This window comes from Sphaeramia orbicularis, chromosome 11 (assembly GCF_902148855.1).
Source record: "Sphaeramia orbicularis chromosome 11, fSphaOr1.1, whole genome shotgun sequence".
NCBI classification, from domain to species: Eukaryota; Metazoa; Chordata; class Actinopteri; order Kurtiformes; family Apogonidae; genus Sphaeramia; species Sphaeramia orbicularis.
The window spans coordinates 11,400,199-11,420,560 of record NC_043967.1 but is presented as its reverse complement, the minus strand read 5'-3'; the positions used below and the strand labels follow the sequence as shown (position 1 = coordinate 11,420,560).

Genomic DNA, 20,362 nt, shown 5'->3' with positions numbered 1-20,362 from the left:
TACATTACAATTACAATTACACAAAACATTTAGTAACAAGCAGACTATTGGTAAAATTACACTCACTTTTCCTCAGTCATTTCAGTTTGTTCACATTTTTTGTAAAAGTATAGTTTGTAAATGTGAATATTTTCATGTAATTTTACACAAAAAGAAAGAGAAAATTTGCAGTTTTCATTATTTCTAGGTTATTATGATAGTATTCACTGGTCTGACCCACTTGAATGTGGAACCTGAACTACAATGATTAACATCTTCAATGTAATTTGTGCAGATTTCAGATTCATCCTGCGGGCCAGACTGGACCCTGTGGCGGGCCAGCTTTGGCCCACGGACCACATGTTTGACACCTGTGATGTACAGTATACTGTATGTTAAACTTTGACATGAAATGACAATGCACCTTGACTCTGGTTAATGTGTGCTGTGTACAAAGTGATTGGGTAATTATTGTGGAACACTTTAATTTGAATTTTTTTTAATTTTTTTTTTTTTGTGGCGTCTTATACCTCTGTTATACAGGATGGGGAAGCAAAATTTACAATATTTTGAGGCAGGGATTGAACGACAGTGTATGACCAATTAGTTTATTGAAAGTCATGAGAATTTATTTCCCACAAGAAAATGTACATAATAGAAAATGTTTTTATTCTATGTGTCCTCCTTCTTTCTCAATAACTGCCTTCACACGCTTCCTGAAACTTGCGCAAGTGTTCCTCAAATATTCGGGTGACAACTTCTCCCATTCTTCTTTAATAGTATCTTCCAGACTTTCTCGTAATAGTTTTGCTCATAGTCATTCTCTTCTTTACATTATAAACAGTCTTTATGGACACTCCAACTATTTTTGAAATCTCCTTTGGTGTGACGAGTGTATTCAGCAAATCACACACTCTTTGACGTTTGCTTTCCTGATTACTCATATGGGCAAAAGTTTCTGAAAAGGTATGGATAATAGTGTTAGGTATGATTATGACATCAATATATGTTTGGTTTCAAAACAATTGACGTAGTGCCTGCTGAGAAAAAACAACTAAATGTTCATTGTAAATTTTGCTTCCCCACCCTGTATGTCTCAGTGTTTGTTTTACTTTTTGTATGTTTGAAAGACTGAATATGAATAAAAATACATGACATGAAAAAGACGATACTAATATTCATCTGTGGTTAGTCTTTTTATTCTTTCAGTCATCCCAAGATTTGTAATCTTTCTTCATAGATTTATCCCATTTTATTCCCCTCTTCTTCATATCAAGTAATCAACATCCCTTTTGCATTATCAGTAGTTTAGAGGTGCTTGACATGAGCACTGTGGCCCTCTGGTCCCTTAAACCGAACAATATTTACAAAAGAAAACACAAAACAGGAGTCATCTTGTATGTTTCCCACCGTTTCCACTGACTAGAGTAAAAATCTCATATTCATAAATGCAAAGGGCCGCGGAGACCAAACACTGCTTGGCAATAAGCCGTCTGCACATATGCAAACATTACAAGAGTTACATCGCGGGTGTTGCTTCTCAAACCCCAGCAGAAATGTCAATGGGATCTTGAGTGAAAAGAGTGAAAACAAAAAACAAAAACAGAGTGTCTTTGCCATTTCAAGTACAGTTTACACACAGGAGTCTTAACAAAACAGTGTGGCACATACAAGTTGAGGGATTCCATTCCAAAGGTGCTTCATTTTAAGGCTTTTGTCACTAAAATATAAATTAAGTGCATTTAGCCAGTGTTGGTTCCAGCATATTTAACACCTCTAACGTCCACTGGCACTATTGTTTGGGCACCTACGACACCTGTTGAAGAGCTGATAACCTTCCCAAAAGGCACAGTGACAGATGACTTTGGATGGGTATTCTTAATTTTACACAACAGGGAAAAAAAAAAAAAAAAGATCACAACATTCCTGTCGACTTGTTCCCTCTGAAGGAAAATTGCACTTTGTAGAAATGCTTAAAAGAGTGCTCCGGGTCTTGTTCAGACAGCATTCCATTCTGAAACCAGCTCCGCAGATATGAGATTACAATAGAGAGGCAGTCTACTGTGGCTGACTTCTCCCTGTTTTCCACTCACATGATAGAGCGTGTTACAAAGCAGCTGGTTTGGGGCTAAATGCTGCTGACCTTACATTCCTGGCACTTCTTTTGAACAGCCTGTCCTTTAAATTAGTTTTTTTTTTTTTTCCCCTATCTCCGAAAAAATAAGCATGAGGATCTAATAATAATAATCCTATTAATTGCACGTTAAGGAAACATTCTATAGTGCAACATGGTTTTTCCAATGACTTTTCAAAGGCACTTCTTTACAAACACTGGACAGCCAAATCGTTTTAGAACGTTCAACGACAAAACACACATGACAATAATGACACTTCGGGCGTACGGATGCTGGACTCCATTTTGGTTGCAGAGGCACTTGGATGGAATTTAACACCAAGTAAAAGTCTTCAGTCGGTCTCCTTCAAACAACCAGACAAACCTGACCTTTGCAATTCTCCTCCGCTCTGTGTCACGATCTGCACCTATTCAGGTATTCACAAGGGCACAAAAGCTGAATTCGAGTGAATCATTGGCTTCGAGTGACTTTCCACTGCCTTTTGTTTTGCTTGCCCTTCCTTTTTAAACGAAGCACAGAGCTGGAGTGAGGGACAGTGGTGAACAGCGGAGGAAGACTCCCGCTGTAGTAATTGCACTGTGGTCAAAAGAAGGTCACTTGACGGTTTCCCTGCTGCTGTTTTTCACTTTCTCCTTCTACCACTCGAACTTCCACTGCTGGTTTTTGTCTCTGGGGTTACATTTCCTCATCTGCGCGTCCGTGCGGCCCTCCGGTGTGCGGTAGGCGGTGACGCACGTGTCTGAGTGAGGGTGGTAGATGGTCCCGTCCTGAGAGGATTGAGGGGAAAAAAGACATGCAGATTAGAGGCAAAACGATAACGTGGATACCGAAATGATTAGATAACGTCTCTGATACTGTGAAGAGTCACTTTCAGTGCCCTTCCATGTGGCGCAAAGGGACAGCTTGTACACGTTTTTATTAATTTACATTTATATTTACGTTTATGCATATGGCAGACGCTTTTTTCCAAAGCAACTTACAGGGGAAAAACCAAAATAAAAACTACAAGAATAGATTAAACACATAAAAGAGCTGTACAATTAAAAACAGAATTGTACAGAAGAAAAAAATAAGCAAAATGATAAAAATACAAGAATAGATTAAGAAGGCATAAAAACAGCTGGACAATTGAAAACAGTGTCGTACAGAAGAATAAAAAAAAGCAAAATGATAGATTAAAATACAAGAATAGATTAAAAAGACATAAAAAACAGCTGTACAATTAAAAACAGTGTCGTACAGAAGAAAAAAATAAGCAAAATAATAAACTAAAATACAAGAATAGATTAAAAAGACATAAAAACAGCTGTACAATTGAAAACTGTCGTACAGAAGAATAAAAAAAGCAAAATGATAGATTAAAATACAAGAATAGATTAAAAATACATAAAAAACAGCTGTACAATTAAAAACAGTGTCGTACAGAAGAAAAAAATAAGCAAAATAATAAACTAAAATACAAGAATAGATTAAAAAGACATAAAAACAGCTGTACAATCGAAAACAGTGTCATACAGAAGAATAAAAAAAGCAAAATGATAGATTAAAATACAAGAATAGATTAAAAAGACATAAAAACAGCTGTACAATTAAAAACAGTGTTGTACAGAAGAAAAAAATAAGCAAAATAATAAACTAAAATACAACAATAGATTAAAAAGACATAAAAACAGCTGTACAATTAAAAATGGTGAAATAAAAATACCAAGTAAAACAACAGAATAAACACAATAATACATTTATTCCCTCATACTATGTGAGTGTAATCATTTGCAGTTACAGCTTCACATGAGTGGAACTTTATTCCAGTGGCAATCAGAGAACTTTTATGTTATAATGAGTCGGCTAAAATTTGCTTAGAGGTCTTATTTCTGTCTTTGTGCGTAAGAAATCAATAGAAGTGAATTCCCAAAGGAACTTTGTGTTGGTAAATCCAAGTCCTGCACATTTACAGGATTTCAGTTCTGTTCAACATGTTGATGGTCATATGAACTATGTTTTCAGGTCAAAAATGTCCAATTTCATCACAATTAATGCTATATTTTCATGTCACAAATGGCCAAGTTATATTTTAACTGAATTTACCTGAAAAACAAATATTCTATGCTTTTAGATTCCCCAGTTTTTCTTACCAGATTCTGTACTACATATCACATGTTTTATTTTTACAGGTTCAATATGGAGTATGGTGCTGATCCATCCTGCTTATGTTACGCCAATACATACATTAAGAATGTCACACGTCACTTTTTAAATCAACAGTTTTCTAATAATAAGTATTTTTATAAAGAAATAACAATTCTATATTGTTATTTCCTCTTTAGTATGATGATAAACTATACAATAAATAATTCTGATCCTAGTTTTTGCACAGGGATCATTAGTGTAAACGGTGACATGGCTGCCCAGCATCAGTATGATGGGATCTGTAACAACCATGTCACATCCGTCCACTGCCACATTTTGTGTTTTTGTGTCAGCTGTTATTGTTTTAGATCCACAATACTAACATTTATGAATAAGAGGAGAATTAGCAATAGTAAGTATATAAGTTTATTACTAATAAAGTACTGGTACTGACCAGAGCATCATGGTTAATGTCACGTCTGTCCACCAGCAAAAGTTTTCACATACACGTGCTATTCCAAATCCAATATTTCTGAAAATATAGCTTCCACTGTCAAATAATATCAGTAGTCTGTGCACAAACAGATTAGCATTATTTCAACACAGTTCTATGCATTTCTTACAACTTTTTTTTTTTTTTTTGACAAAAATGGCCACTCATTTGACCCCCTAAGGAAATTTTAGCCGGAGTTCAAAATCGATCTAAAAAACTGGTGCATTAATAATTGGAGCTGCCAACATTACAAATATTTTAGTCCTGTCTATGCATTTTTTTTTTATATATACCAATAATACAGGGTTCCTACAGGTTTCTACAAATTAAAGACTTTTCAAGACCTTTTTAAGACAACTTAGAACAGAATTTAATGCCTATTTCACAACCATATTGGCAAAAATTTGTGACTCCTAGAATTTAGGAAAATTATTTAGTTACTATTGTGAACTACTAGTATTTAGTTACTCCAACATTCCCACCATTCCGAATCATTCCTCACCGGGGGCTGCAAAGTTGGAGATACTTGATTTCTAATTTCAGTGTAAATTGTCGGCTTGGAACGAGTGGAACTGAGTCGACTAATGTTACTTTCTTTGCAAATTGGACATTTAACACACATTTAAACACAATACAGAGAACAAGTTTATGGCAACATCACTTAAAACCTACCATATCAAATGTAATACCTTTTAAAGACATTTTAAGGTATTGAATGCAGATTTGTAAATTCAAGACTTTTAAGACCTTTTTAGACCCTGCAGGATCCTGTAATAAGTTCCAGGTGTATTTTAATCATTTTTACTAAAGCGGGGTACACATACAAAGATAATGGGGCTGTTTTTGTCTCGATTTTCCCCCTTACCGATTAAGGATGGCAAACCCCAGATTATTTTATATTTTATGAGATTATCCTATAAGATTATCCTGTGGTCTGAGGTGTGTTAAGAGTAGGGATGCACCGACACTGATACCAGTATAGGGAATCAGTCCGATACTGAGCGTGTGTACTTCTACTCGTACTCAAAAAAGTGGTCCAATACAAATACACCGATACCGCTTTACGCCAGCATGATGTTCACCTCATAGTACAGTAGGTACATGGTGAAGCGGTAATATCAGCGGTGCAGAGATTTTTCAAAATAAACGACGGTGACAAAAGTAACACTGACTGCAAGTTACGTTAAAGATACAGAGGGGTACGGGTGGAGTGTATTATCCATCTTCTGCCTACATTTTGTCCATTTTCCAGGAGCCTGCGAATGCATACCCAGACAGAGAACACAGAGTAGTACCACTAGGAACTGTGGAGGTAGCACAACTTTTCAAAGAGCAACTGTGAGTTAGTGAAAAACTACTGACATATTTATGACAACTACCCCCATCAATATCAACATTAGTATCCACATTAGTATTACCTCTTCTGTCATCACCATGTTTGTTTCCTTCGCCAAGGAGGTTATGTTTTTGCCAGTGTTGGTTTGTCTGTCTGTCTCACCATGTGCAATGTAACTCAAAATTTATGGACGGATTTGGATGTAAATTTCGGGAAATGTTGATACTGGCACAAGGAACAAATGATTAAATTGCGGTGGTGATGGGGGGGGGGGGCACTGATCTGCCTTGGCGGAGGTCTGCGTTCTCCGAGTGCTTTTCTAGCTATTACTGACTTTCTTCTTCTCAAAAAACTTTACTCTTCTTTGTGGTATTTGTCCAGTATGGTTAATTAAGAGCAGCGCCTTCTGGTGGATTGATTGAGAAACGCTCATTCCAACGCATTAAATGTCAGTAGCAGCACTTTGTTACAGTCAGACTGATGACAATGACAATAAAAGACATTGTAATGGTATTATTAAGTACTCATATCGGTACTCGGTATTGGGAAGTACTCAAATGTAAGTCCTTGCATTTGTACTCGGTCTGGAAAATACTGGTATCGGTGCATCCCTAGTTAAGAGTGAATTTCTCCCAATGATTGTAAATATTAAACTTGTTCAATATGTACAACCAAAAAAAAACTTCATGTGTGGGGAAAACCAACAAGACCTGACTCCGTGAATTGTGATGTGGAATGGAATGTAGCCAATCAAGAAGCAAGCTGACTGAGGAACAAGGAAGCAGGCGTGAATAAAAACAAGCATGGCCGACCTAAAACATAAAGTTCGGTGGACCTCAGAAATGGACGACCAGCTCGTGGAGCTATGGGTAACCTGAGAATATCTATTCAGTGTCTCCGCCAAGTCTTACCACAACTGAAATGAGGTGTTGTGTGTTGTGTTTTCCGGTTGTTTCTATGTTTCCTCTTCTTCGTTTCTGTTAGATCATGTTTCATCACGTGAGATTTCTGGCTTGGAGGATGAGATTCTAGATTGGTGGTGGGACAGAATGGTTATGTGTGTGGTGTCCTGTGTTGAGATTATCAGAGGGTACGATCAAAACTGTTCAATGCCTGATTTTATATCTTCATGTGTGGGGTCTGTAACAGATAAAAAATCTCTTCAGATTTAGAAAATCCTTATGTGTGTACCCTGCTTAACTTTGTCTGATGTGTTATTAATTGTAAGTTTTGTATTGCAAAACTTGTATTGTACTCATCTGTATTTAGGCATTTTAAAATTTTGTTTTAAAATTTGTATGTTTATAACCTTGTGCTACCTTTTAGTGTGACAATTTAACATCTGTTCAAGGGCTGCAGATGAAAGATAGCCCTTAGACTAACTGTGGTGCATTTACAGCAATGTGAGTCAATGTACAATGTCCCTGTTAAATAAACTAATAAACCATAAACTGTAAGTACTTTGAGTGGAAAAATGCCATTGTGCTGAAACATAAAACTAAAGAGCTCAAACAGTGGTGAATGGGTTCATATTTTCTACATTATAAAACTGCTCAGAATGTATAAAAATATAGAGGAGCTAAAAACTATAAAACTTTATATTGATATCATACATATCATAATGTGTAAAGTAATTTTCCTTTCATTAAAATCGGAAATATCTATTAAAAAAAAGTAGTTTTGGTAAACTTCATTATGTTTTATATTTAGCCTGTTTAGTTTTAGAAGTGAATAAATGGTTCTTTCAATTCCAATGTTGAGGAATTGAATGGTTTTATTGGTTTTTATTTAGCTTTAGTGTTTGCATCTGAATCTACACACATAATCAAATACATGTTTGTGTTTCATTCAACACTGTCTCGTTGTGAATTTGCCTGAAGAAGATCTGTTTAAATCAAGCTGTTTCCCTATAGAGAACGTATTGAATTATTTCTTCTGAGACAAGAGTGTTCATACTAATATTTGAATTATCTTGTGTAATTTGTCCTGTCTCTAACCCTGAAGTCAAAGTATTCCTACATAGGACTGGGCTAACTTCTGCCTGGTAGTTATTTTCAGAATATTTTTTGCACATCAAGCAGCTTCTGCTTTTCTGCTTCTTACTTTTTTGTGTTTTTCAACAACTGGCTTTGTGTGTTGTAATACTGACTCTCTCTGGAACTAGTGTGTAATCGTGTCATCTCCATTCAAGACACTATCGTATAACAAAAGTGTGATTCAGCATCCACAGCGCGAACTGAGGGAGAAAAGGAAGACGATTTACCTGCAGTTCTATTTTCTTTTAGTCTGTGTTGCATTGTTCGTGGTACATTTTTGGGTGTTACTTTTATTTTTATTTTTTTTATTAAAAAAAAAAAAAAAAATACAATAACACTGGTGTAAATATGTGTGTAATGTGCACCCTTACATTTCTGAACTCCCAGACAATACTTGATGGTTTGAGGTCTCCATCACGAGGGCAGTGCCTCATCCCAATGGAAGTCTGTCCCTCCAACACTTCAGCACACAACTCTGTGACGGAGTTGAAACGGATCTCCCTCTGAGATGTGTATTCAAAGTACTGGCAAAGAGGACAGAACATAGTTTAGTTCATTTGCATGAGTCTATTGAAAGTTTTCCAGAATCTATGCAAACACTTGATGCTAAATTACAGGGAAAACAAGCAAAATTGAATGAAACAATATAAATTCAACTCCACACCCTCAGTTCCTTGTCCTACACACATCTCTCCACATCTTTGACCCAGTATACATCTCCTTTTTTTAGTTTCAAACACACCTATTCCTCTCTGTTCTTATTTTGTTTAAATCAAACAACCTCTGATTGTTTGGAAGTAAATTATTCTGTGCTTCAAACATTATCTGTGCAGTTTTACAATCAACCAAGTCATGAAAATTTAATGCGTGTAAATTAATGAATACTGGCTTGCTTGGTGCATAATAATTCTCTAGAGAGTACAACTTTAATATCCCTGTAGGGCAATTTGTTTTGCAGGTGACAGACTAACCAACACAAACAGTATAAGAGCTATATCTCCCACATTAGTATATGCCCTAAGCACCAGTAGCGGATTAAAACATTTCTAGTTGTTTCAGGACATGCCTCTTTGTACCCAAATCTCTCTATTCACACTGACACCAGAGCAGGTTGGCATCCATTTCTGGCTAGGATTACAGGATGTTTTTACTGTACTCAACTGTGGGACCAAATACTAGTTAAACTACTGGTGCATAGACTGTGAGTGTGCTCACATGTGTGTCGAAGGATCTCAGTAAGGATGGGGCAGGGCCTTGGTTCTCTCAATTAACAAACAAGACGTGAACACAAATCCAGCTCTCCTCGTCTGGTTTAGTTTCAACACACTGAGCCTCACATGGACATACTAGGATAACACAAAATATGCTGATGGTGGTTCCTAGAGCCAGAACAGTTAGGTAAGACTGCATTTCAATATGCTGGCCCCTCTGCATGGAACGCCCTGCAAAACAACCTAAATCTATCTGAACTTCTTACTATAGGTCACAGGTGTCAAACATGCGGCCCGGGGGCCAAATCCGGCCTGCCAAAGAGTTTATAGTCCAGCCCTTTGGATGAGTGTGTGAAATTCCAAAATTACACTACGATATTAACAATCATTTTAGTTCACGTTCCACATTCAGACCAATACGATCTAAAGGGGGTCAGATTAGTAAAATACTACAGTAATAGCCTCACAACTCCAAATTTTTCTCTTTGTAAAAGTAAACATTTTCATGAATGTACACTAAAACTAAGTATAATTTTGCAAAAACTGTGAATAACCTGAACAAATATGAACCACCTGAAATGTCTTAAGAGAAGTAAGTGCAATTTTAACAATATTATGTCTGTAAATAATAAACTGAAGCATAATATTGTTAAAATTGCACATATTTATTCAGTTTGTTCATGTTATTCACATTGTTTTAAAGGATAATTTGTAGATGTAAACATTTTCTTAATGTAATCTTACTTTTTTCACACTAACACATAGAGGAAAGTTTAGAGTTGAGATTATTTATATAATTTTATGTTATTAATTTAATGGTTCGGCCCACTTCAGATCAAATTTAGCTGAATGTGGCCCCTGAACTATAATGAGTTTGACACCCCTGCTATAGGTGAATTTAAAGCTATTTTAAAGGAGCGTGAAATCAATGAACTTGGTCAATGTAGCTGTTTTTAAACTTGTACAAATGATTGTTTTGTCACTATTGATTGAAAGTTTTTTTGGGTTTTTTTATTACGTGTTGATTATGTCTTGTCTTGTCAGAAACTGTGTGTTACACTGCTTTTCTTGGCCAGGTACTCTTGAAAAAGATTTGCAATCTCAATGAGGCTTTTTTACCTGGTTAAATAAAAGGTAAATATAGGACTAAAGATACAAACTTCCTGTGCTTAACTGCTGAATGAAGGTTCAGGTAATCAGTCTTCATACTTCCCCATCCTCCTCCTCACATTTCATACATCTTTCAGGTGCATCAGGTATCCCCGTAATGGTCAATTCTAATAAAAGACGGTGACTGGCTTCAAACTTATTTACCCGGCCTGTGCCACTCATTCTGCCTGCAAGGCTCATGTATCTTTTAAAGTGGAACGTGGTTCTTATGTGGGCCAGCGAAGGGGGGCCGGGGGGAGGCAGGCACTGAAGGGCCCTCAGGTTTTTGTTTCAGGGAAGAGCCATTGAAACATTGATTTTCGGTGACATGTTGTACTTTTTGTGACTGCTGACACCTGATGCGGCACATCAGTGGGGTAATCAGAGATATCAAGGTTAGTGATTCACAGAAAGGGGCTCTGCTCATTGTCTGACTGCAACATTAAATATGCATCCTTGCAGACAAATAATCTCCTGGTTGCTAAACACATCCATCACTGTGGCTGGCAGATTCACTTTGTAAGAACCCGTGATTCAAGATATTTTGGAGGGATGCGAGTGCAATACCAAACCGTGTCTTCTGTGTGTTACATTCAAGTCACGCTGGACTCACCAGCAGAGAGCAATATTCTGGTGTGAATCAACTGTGGCAGCTCATTTTAGGGGTTAGCAGAAGGCAGTGACATTTTAAGATATAGCCCCCAGTCAGGGCCAAGAGAGGTTATGTGACTGTCACAGACTGGAGTATGTGCAAGAGGGAGACGGAGAAAGACAAGATAAACAAGGTGTGAAATGTTTCATGTACCTGGTTGCCTCCCTGACCGTGGCAGCCAAACAGAGAGAGGTGGGCACCGGTGGGACTGTGCTCTGGAGCGTTGTAGTCCAGACACTCTGAGTGTATCCCTGAGCTGCGCACCTGAAAGGAACCAGAAGAATAAATATGAATAAAAATACAAAGTCATTTCCTCCTGTTTTTATTCTCTACTGGCGGGTCAGACTCAAGGTCACTGTCAACAAAACCAATGAAGCTTGAAAATTCAGGCCTTTGGAAAGACAGATTACACTCAACCAAATGTGATTTTAAACTTTTAGATGATTAGTACAGTCTTAGTTTCCACATCAAAACATACCATTTAAACAGTCAATATAGACACACATGTACTGACCAATTCTCACACCTAAATGCCCACACTAGGGCCACTAAAGACTGAGTGTGTAATATTTATTGACATCTATCCTGGTTATAGATGGCACTGCTCTGCCTTCACCCCGAGCCTGACCTGTAGTGGCTGCAAAACTCCCCAAGACCCTCATTATTAGAGCCAGTGTCTGTTTTGTCTGCTTTTCAGCTAAGGGCTGCCTTTACTAAAACGAATCACACACCTTTTTCTGTTGTCTGATTTTCCAACTAGAATACAAATTTTACATATAGCTCTGGAAAAAAATAAGAGACCACTGCAATTTCCTGTGAAATCATCATGTCTGCATGTTTGACAGCCATTCCATTCCTGTTTCTGTTGAATTCCAACACAAACACACCTTATTCTACTGAACAAACACCTGATCCATGTCTTATTTAAGAAAGAGAAGTATAAAAACCACTACTATGTCCATCACTGTCTTCTTACAATAGGCAAAAACAGTGCTATTAGTACCACAGAAGTAATTGGAATCCAAAAATAACTCTTGAAAACTACTGGGCTTCTGCTCTGATAATGTTCCCAAACTCTGAGGACTGGTTTTTCTATCAGGACAATGCTCCTGGCCTCAGCTTGGTCCATAAAGGTGCGGATGATGGACCACCAGATGAAGACCCTGTCATGTCCTGCCCAATCTCCAGACCTGAACCCACTTTGAAAACTTCTGGAGGAAGATGGATGGTCACAAGCCATCGAACATCACTGAGCTTCTTGAATTTCTCTGCCAGGAGCTGCATAAAGACATCCAACAGAAATGGTGGAGAACCAAGACAAATGAAAGCTGTCACTGAAAATCAGGGCTATTCCACCAAATATTGATGTCTGAACTTTTCCCATGTTACAACATTAGTATTGTGTTGTTTAGAAATGAATATGAACTGGTTTTCCTTGCATTATTTGAGGTCTGAAAATACTGCATCTTTTTGTTATCATGTATCATGTGTCATGTTCTGCAAATACTTGCTCTAAATAACAATATTTTTATTTGGAATTTGGGAGAAATGTTGTCAGTAGTTTAGAGAATAAAACAAAAATGTTCATTTTACTCAAACACATACCTATAAATGGTAAAATCAGAGAAAGTGATAATTTTGCAGGGGTCTCCTATTTTTTTCCAGGGTTGTATATGGCATGTTTTTCTACTCTACGCTTCTATTTCATTTTAAAGTAACGAAAAACAATGACTCTAATTTTCAAATGATTATGCACTAATTTTAGCCACTTTTATTTCTATTTTTATAGTGGGTTTTATATATGATGTACAGATTGGATGGCACTTTTAATTTCATTGTACTTGTTACAATGACAATAGAGACTCTAATCTATTTTTCTATTCTAACAAAAACATAAGTATGATAATATTCTATTTCCATTATTAGATCCTGTTTAATCCCTGTATATCTAAAACACTGTACCTTTAAGACAAGCACACATTTTTTTTAGAAGTTTTGCCTGTTGTATACCAGTGCTGAAAAAACCTGAATTTAAACTGGGCAACAGTGTGAGAAATAATGTAGGAAGATGATTATGATTTTTACATCATATAAAGACCTTTGGAAAGCTATGACATAATAATTGGACCTTGATTCCTTCAAATGCAATCATTTTAAAACACTGTGCCAACCGGGAATTTCGCGCTACGCATTTCGTCATAATCCGGGTGTCTCCATTACAACAGTCTAGAGTCCTGCCAAATTAGGTTTCAAAGCCACTGTTTGTTCACGTTCAGCCTTCTCCCTTTCAACAGGATTTTCCCATATCACGCCTCAGTCTAACACCCAGCTGGACTGAGGCTCAGAGCAGACAGATTTAAGCAAACAGTGCAACTAAAACGCCTTCTATCTGGTATGGGACCCCAATAAGTACAGTATGTTAATGCACATCAGGGTAAGTATTGACTAGTGTATTTAAAACAGTGTTTAGCATGTCTTTGAAAGAAAAAAAGACAAAACAGACTCACAGCCCCATGCCAGCCCTCCCTGTCCTCTGGTACATGGAGCTCAGGGTAAATATTCTTCAGATACCAATCAAAACTGTTGCACTTCAGCTTCTGCCTTAGCAGTAGACGTTGTGAGATATCCCCGTAGGTCTCCTGTGAACAAAGCACACAATGAACTCATCACATTTCCATAGTTAAAAAGAAGGGCTGGACTTTCTTAATTAAATATATTCTGTTATTACAGTGTAGGTGTGACATTTTCAAATGTATTGAATATAGAAGTGCCCCACCATAAAGGTAAATATTTACATCCTCAATAGTAACGGCTAAATCCTACAAACATTTCTCAACAATAATGAACTGATGACATGTTGAGGAAGCCAGCTGTGGTGTGAGTGGTTGTGTACATATCTGAGATAAGCTGTGTTTGTTAACATGGAGGACTCCACCTTAACTTCAGACTGATTCAAAGTCCTCAACCGTCACACATATTTGAGTTTACCTTTACACTGCCTGAGAACAAGATGTCATTACAGGGTCAGAGCCAATTATTTCACAGACAGTTTAACAGTTACCGGTCGTTTAAAGTCAGTACACAGAAAACACTAGATAAACAATTGACCTATGCAGTTTTTCAATTAAATTAATCAACCAAACCACTTAAATTAACTAAGTCAAGAATTTAATCTACAGGAGGCTAAAACTGATTAACACAACTCTGCACTGACAGCCAACATTGAACTTAATAAAATGATAATATAGGAAGTATATGCACATGTAACTAAATGTATCTGGGTCAGTGACTAACGATGGTTGAAAACATGAAAGAAGGAAAAAAAAAAAGATCAATAAAAGGAGTTTGAAAGCTTGCACCAGGTTTGTAAAACATGTCATATAAAAAGACCTCTTCCCATTTGTTACAAATCGTAACAGTGCAAATGCATAAAAATGTGAAAAAGTGTAAATTATTCCATTGAATTAATAAGTATTTTATTCACCCAGATATGAATATAATACATAATAATACTAGAAGCACTCAGAGAGCGCAGACCTCCGCCAAGGCTGATCAGTGGCCCCCCCCGTGGGCCCCCCCACCCCCAATCACCACCAAAATTTAATCATTTCTTCCTTATCCCATTTCCAACAAACCCTGAAAATTTCATCAAAATCTGTCCATAACTTTTTGAGTTATGTTGCACACTAACAGACAGACAAACAAACAGACAGACAGACAAACAAAATCTGGCAAAAACATAACCTCCTTGGCGGAGGTAATAATGATGTGATCATATGAAAACAGATTTTAGTAGGATTATATATAAATTTTAGCCTTATATACTCTCATAAATTGAAGATATTTCCTGCATATGATCATATTTTATGAAAAATACTAACTTACAATTACATTTTTAATTACATTCATTTGCTTATGTAGTATAAAATTCTTAGCGTTACATAACATGAACACTTTTTACATTCATCTCTGAAATATTCTCCCAAAGTCTTTTTAAAATAACAGTTTTATTGTTATTACTCAAAGTTGGTACATAATGGACAATGTAAAGCATAACATAGTCTGGTAGAGTATTATTAGCACAAAGCTGAAGTTTTGGACCAGGTCCTCTAAATAATGGTGTTAGTTCACTTTGAACCCTTTTTAATTGAACATATGAAAGCAGAGACTGTGCTTCCTGTCACTGACCCAGTGACATAAAAAGAGCACTGTCTTTCAGGTTGTATGATGGGAACATAGATTTGATGTGGGTGTTCTGGCATCACTGTGTTCAATCTCCCCCTGACCAGCTAATTTATTGTTTGATCAAAGATCCCTGACATTAATAATGTACTTTTTCAGTTAGGTGAAACTGAGATACATTAATTTTTGATGGTGCCCAATACTCAGAACCTGAGAGGCACAACACACACACAGTGCACATGCTTATGTGCATGTGCACGTCCACACACACATACTCCTGACCCAGTCAGACAGACAGTATTTCATCATGTGCCGACACCTTGACAGGTGAATCATATCATATGAAATATCTAATCCTAACATCAAAGCTGAACAACTCACCATACAATATGAACACGGTGCCGCCTGGTGAAACATGGTGCAGCAAAGCCTCAATTTAGCTCAGGCTGAATGAATGAGAACCATCTCTGTGCTTTGGGAATATATTTGCCCAAATGTGGTCAATAAAGTTTCTGGGTCAGCAAACTCACCATGCGTTTGGAAAACTCAGTTACATCAATTCCAATTCATAAGTGCCCTACCTTTCTCGCTGGGGGATTCCTGTTGTAGAAGTGTTGTTTATAAGAGTCCATCCAAACCTCAGCAGCTCTTACAGTGTTTTGAAGAAAGTTTGGCCGTGCGTAAGGGGCCTTCTTAGGGAACACGTGGCCCACATGAGAACAGGGATGAATCTCCAGGCTGCCCCCACACTGCCACACCTGACATGGTGAAACACAACAGGAAGTAGTGGGTGAACTCTTCTCAGACCAAAAAGGGTGTAATATTTTTCTGTTTCATGACTTCATGCCTCAGTTTGAAAGTTCTGTGTGTTTTATTTAGTGCCATCCGGTGGTGAAAGTACAGGATCCACCTGAGTATCCCCACACACTCACCTATGGTGGCTGTGAAAAACCCCTCAGTAACACTGGAAATGTTTAATATGTCCATTTTGTGTTTTTTAGACTTCAACTTGTACATTTATTTAAATTCAGATTTATACCTTTTCAACACTACGAACCTCAGAGGCCACAGGTATCCACCTTGATGCCACTTACTACAAAACAATAAAAAGAGGAAAAACTTTCTGAGATACCGTAGAAACATGGCTGCATATTCATCAAAGCCTACCAGCTTGCTCTGTCAATAACAACAGCTCATCCAAAGATAACACAACAACTCATAATTTTATACAATTACACACTAAAACATGATCATATATTTTTATATTCTATTCCATCCTCACAGTTAGATCCTCCCAAATACCCTTTAAATCCAGTATTTACATATAAATTCTTAAATCCCTTAAAGGAATGGCACATAATTTGATGAATGATAATAAGGAAAACCATGTATTGACAACTAACAGTGTGGAACTGTCTTCTAACTATAATGACTGTTACAATAAAACAGCGAGAGAAATTTGGAGAAATTACACACAGTCATGCACCATTTTCTTGAACACAACAGAGGCTTAGCTATGATAATTTCCCATGGTTGGGCTGGCATTATTGGTCATTTGAATGCAACTTACCATTAAGTCTGTGAGCAGATACATAAACCGACAGCTTGAAGTTTGCAATTACACTACATAAATGTATTTCTAGAGCTGCAGGGATCAGTTTTTCTGCAAATTATGGTACACAGTTTTTACATGAGCAAGAATATAAAACGGACATTGAATGAAATGGTAATATTTGCACACTGAATCAATGCTAATGATCGACTTGAACGACAGACAAAGCTGTGTGTTCCCTGCCTTCTTTCACACCATGAAAATTCAGCCATTGCTTTTTGTTCTATGAAAGCAGTTCAATACAGCATGAATATATTGTAGTAATTTGCATCATATAATTGCTTGATCTTTCACCAGAGACTACAAAAATGATGAAAAAAAAAAGAACAACACCCTTAAAATATGAAAAATTATTAACAAAGTACTTCTTAATACTCAGCAGAGCTATCCTTCAATTACATGAGGCCACATCATTACCATATATCAACAGTAAAGAGCTCAAATCACCAGGCATTTAATACTTTTTAAACATTTCCAAACAGAGTTGAAGACCAGTTCACTATGCATAAATTATTTATAGCAAAAAGTCCCAGTAAGAGGCATTTTTATTTCCACATGAATAACACATCACTCAGGGGATCATCTTCGCATTGCAGCAACATACACACCTACAAATCCTGCACACACTATCTGCACTGCTTGTTCTTTCATCTGCTACAAACTCTCACACAACCTAAAATCTGTGCCAATGTGATTGACAGATTGGCATAAACAAGTAAAAAGTGACATCGACTTCAAAACACAGTACAGGTGGATATCAGGGTGCAGTTTCAGTTAGGGATATATCACTTTTTTCCAGAACCGAGTACAAGTACTTACATTTGATTAATTGCCGATAACGAGTACTGATATGAGTACTTAACCCTTTCATGCACACTGGTCACTACAGTAGACAGCTATCCAAAGCCATTCTCTTGTATATTCATGGGTTTTGTTGTTTTAGTTCCATATCAGCCAACACAGTGGACGCTTATGCATCATTCCATCCACTGTAATTCATACCATCAGTGTAACTTTGCTGTTCTATATAAATCGGATCTGCAGTAACATGTTTGAGTGTTGAAGGGGTGGGATTAAATAAAATATACTTCCTCCCACTCCTTTTCAAGTGATTTTTGATTTTTAAAACCAAAAATCCAAACACAAAAAAATGACTCGTTTTTTTTTGTTTTTCATTTTCAAAACCAGAATGAAAAACGGATAACGGTTCATTTTTACATTTCCTGATTTTGTGCTCAAATGAAAAATGGCAAAAAAAACGGATAACGACTGTTTCATCCGATTCTGCTGTTTTCAATATAGTTAAGTTGTCTGACACGGAAGTAGTCGTAACTATGGAAAAAATAAACAAATGGAATCATGGCCGGACTGGAGGAATATTTTGCTATAATTAAGCTGCTGTTTATCTTGTTAATTCAGAAAAATTGAGCCGAATTTATTTTTTTGTGTGAATGCAATTCACTTCTGTATCAAACAGCTGCTTAATTACAGCAAAATATTCCTCCAGTCCGGCCATGATTCCGTTTGTTTATTTTTTCCCTAGTTACGACTACTTCCAGGTCAGACAGCTTAACTATACTCAAAATAGCAAAATCGGATTAAACGGTCGTTATCCGTTTTTTCCATTTTTCATTTGAGCACAAAATCAGGAAATGTAAAAATGAACCGTTATACATTTTTCATTCTCGTTTTGAAATTGAAAAAACAAAAAAACGAGTCTTTTTTTTGTTTTTTGATTTTTGGTTTTAAATTGAAAAACAAATGAACGAATGATACATGGATTGTAAAACACTGACTGTTACATATTTTTCACTAAAAACTTGCTCAACTCAGCTAAACTTCGTATTTTTCACCATGTGCATTTGTATATTTATTGAAGGAACACCACTGCAGAAACCAGTGCTTTTATACATGTGGCAGTTCAAGATCATGACCATTTCAGACTGAAATTTGATATGAGCTACATTTAATACATTTTTTTTAAAAAGTGAGGAGCTAAACAAAAAAATTTGATCCGGGGAATAAATCTACAACCTGCAAATAACCTAAGGCTGGCAGTTTGAACACAGCCTTAGTGACTGTGGTAAAATGATAGAGACTTCTTAATCCGGTTCCATCTTACACCGTCTCTTCATGCTTCACCCGAGCCTCATTTTACAAAGTGGCCTGGCAGCAGTAAAACAGTGGCTACGCTTTGAACTCACCCTGAAGGAAAGTTCCAGGTTCTCTCCTCCCCACACCTCCATCCCCATATCATATGTTCCCAGGTACTCAAAGTAGTTCTTGCTCACAGCAAATAATCCTCCTGCCATTGTAGGAGACCTAGAAGAAATACAATAGAAAAACAATGTTATTTAAATTGGGGTATTTTTTTCCCCAGGTGACAGGAAGTGTAATGAACATGGTATGAGCAGGACTGCACACAAACCCACAGCTCATACTGAAATAACTAAGCTCTTTTTTTTAATTTACAACCATACAGTTACTCAACTACATAATGCACCACATTTAGAGGATGTGAACTGCATTATTACAAGTTCAGAGGTACTACACCCAGGCTATTGATCCTGTCCACAGCTGACTGGACCACACCTAACTCTGACTATGTGCACAAAATACTTAAACCTCTCTGCTGTGTAAAAGATTCAGCATTAAGTTGATCTTTAAAAGAATCCACTTCAGTACAGCCTACTCCTCCCTTTTAGTACAGCGACTCATTCTTTTAAATTGGAAGAATGACAAACCCCCCTCCTTTGGCAGATGGATATGTGATGTCATGTTTTTCCTTAAAAAAGAAAAGATTAGATACACACTATGTCTGCTCCTAAAGGTAAAAGTTGTATTGTCCCAGAACTAAATCCTGTTAACATATATATTGGTAATATCTGTCCTTTACTGAGTGATAAAGCCACTAATCAATGTATTAGAGAAATTATTCAAAGAGATATTGTTTCCAAACCTGCAGCTGTTTTTTATTGGAATAATATTTACTATGACATAAACTGGAAAAACACTTGGATCCTGTCAAAGAAATTTATTATTACTAATAAGGTACGAGAAGTTACTTTTAAATTGATCCATAGATGTTATCCGGTGAAGACCTATATGAGTAAATATAAAAGAAATATTAATACTCTTTGTTCTTTTTGCAGCAACGCAGAGGAAACAATATGTCATTTATTTTGGGATTGCACCTACACACATATATTTTGGATTGATTTAAATAATTTTATAAACACAAAAATTGACTCTTCGTGTAAATTGAACTTTCAACACATTTTATTTGGCCTATCACACATTGATAAAATAACTCCAGAAAAAAGATATATTATTGACCTTTTGATTATTTTTGCCAAATTTCACATTCATTGCTCCAAATTTGCACATCAATGTCCAAACATCACTGTTTTCAAAGCCCTTTTTTCCAATTACGTAGACAATTTGAGAAAC

At 36.6% G+C, this 20,362-nt stretch overlaps 1 protein-coding gene across 1 annotated transcript in view; it reads right to left on the bottom strand.

Annotated features, from left to right (window-relative positions):
- Positions 1-1,160: 1,160 nt before the first annotated feature.
- The window catches only part of poc1bl (POC1 centriolar protein homolog B (Chlamydomonas), like), a 36,095-nt gene continuing 16,893 nt past the window's right edge, over positions 1,161-20,362 (bottom strand). The window contains exons 6-11 of the mRNA XM_030147818.1: positions 19,117-19,234; positions 15,882-16,058; positions 13,626-13,757; positions 11,272-11,382; positions 8,478-8,630; positions 1,161-2,881 (exon numbers count right to left, since the gene is read on the bottom strand). Of these exons, the coding sequence (XP_030003678.1) occupies positions 2,750-2,881; positions 8,478-8,630; positions 11,272-11,382; positions 13,626-13,757; positions 15,882-16,058; positions 19,117-19,234 (823 nt within the window). The 3' untranslated portion in view covers positions 1,161-2,749. The remainder of the gene's footprint in view (positions 2,882-8,477; positions 8,631-11,271; positions 11,383-13,625; positions 13,758-15,881; positions 16,059-19,116; positions 19,235-20,362) is intronic.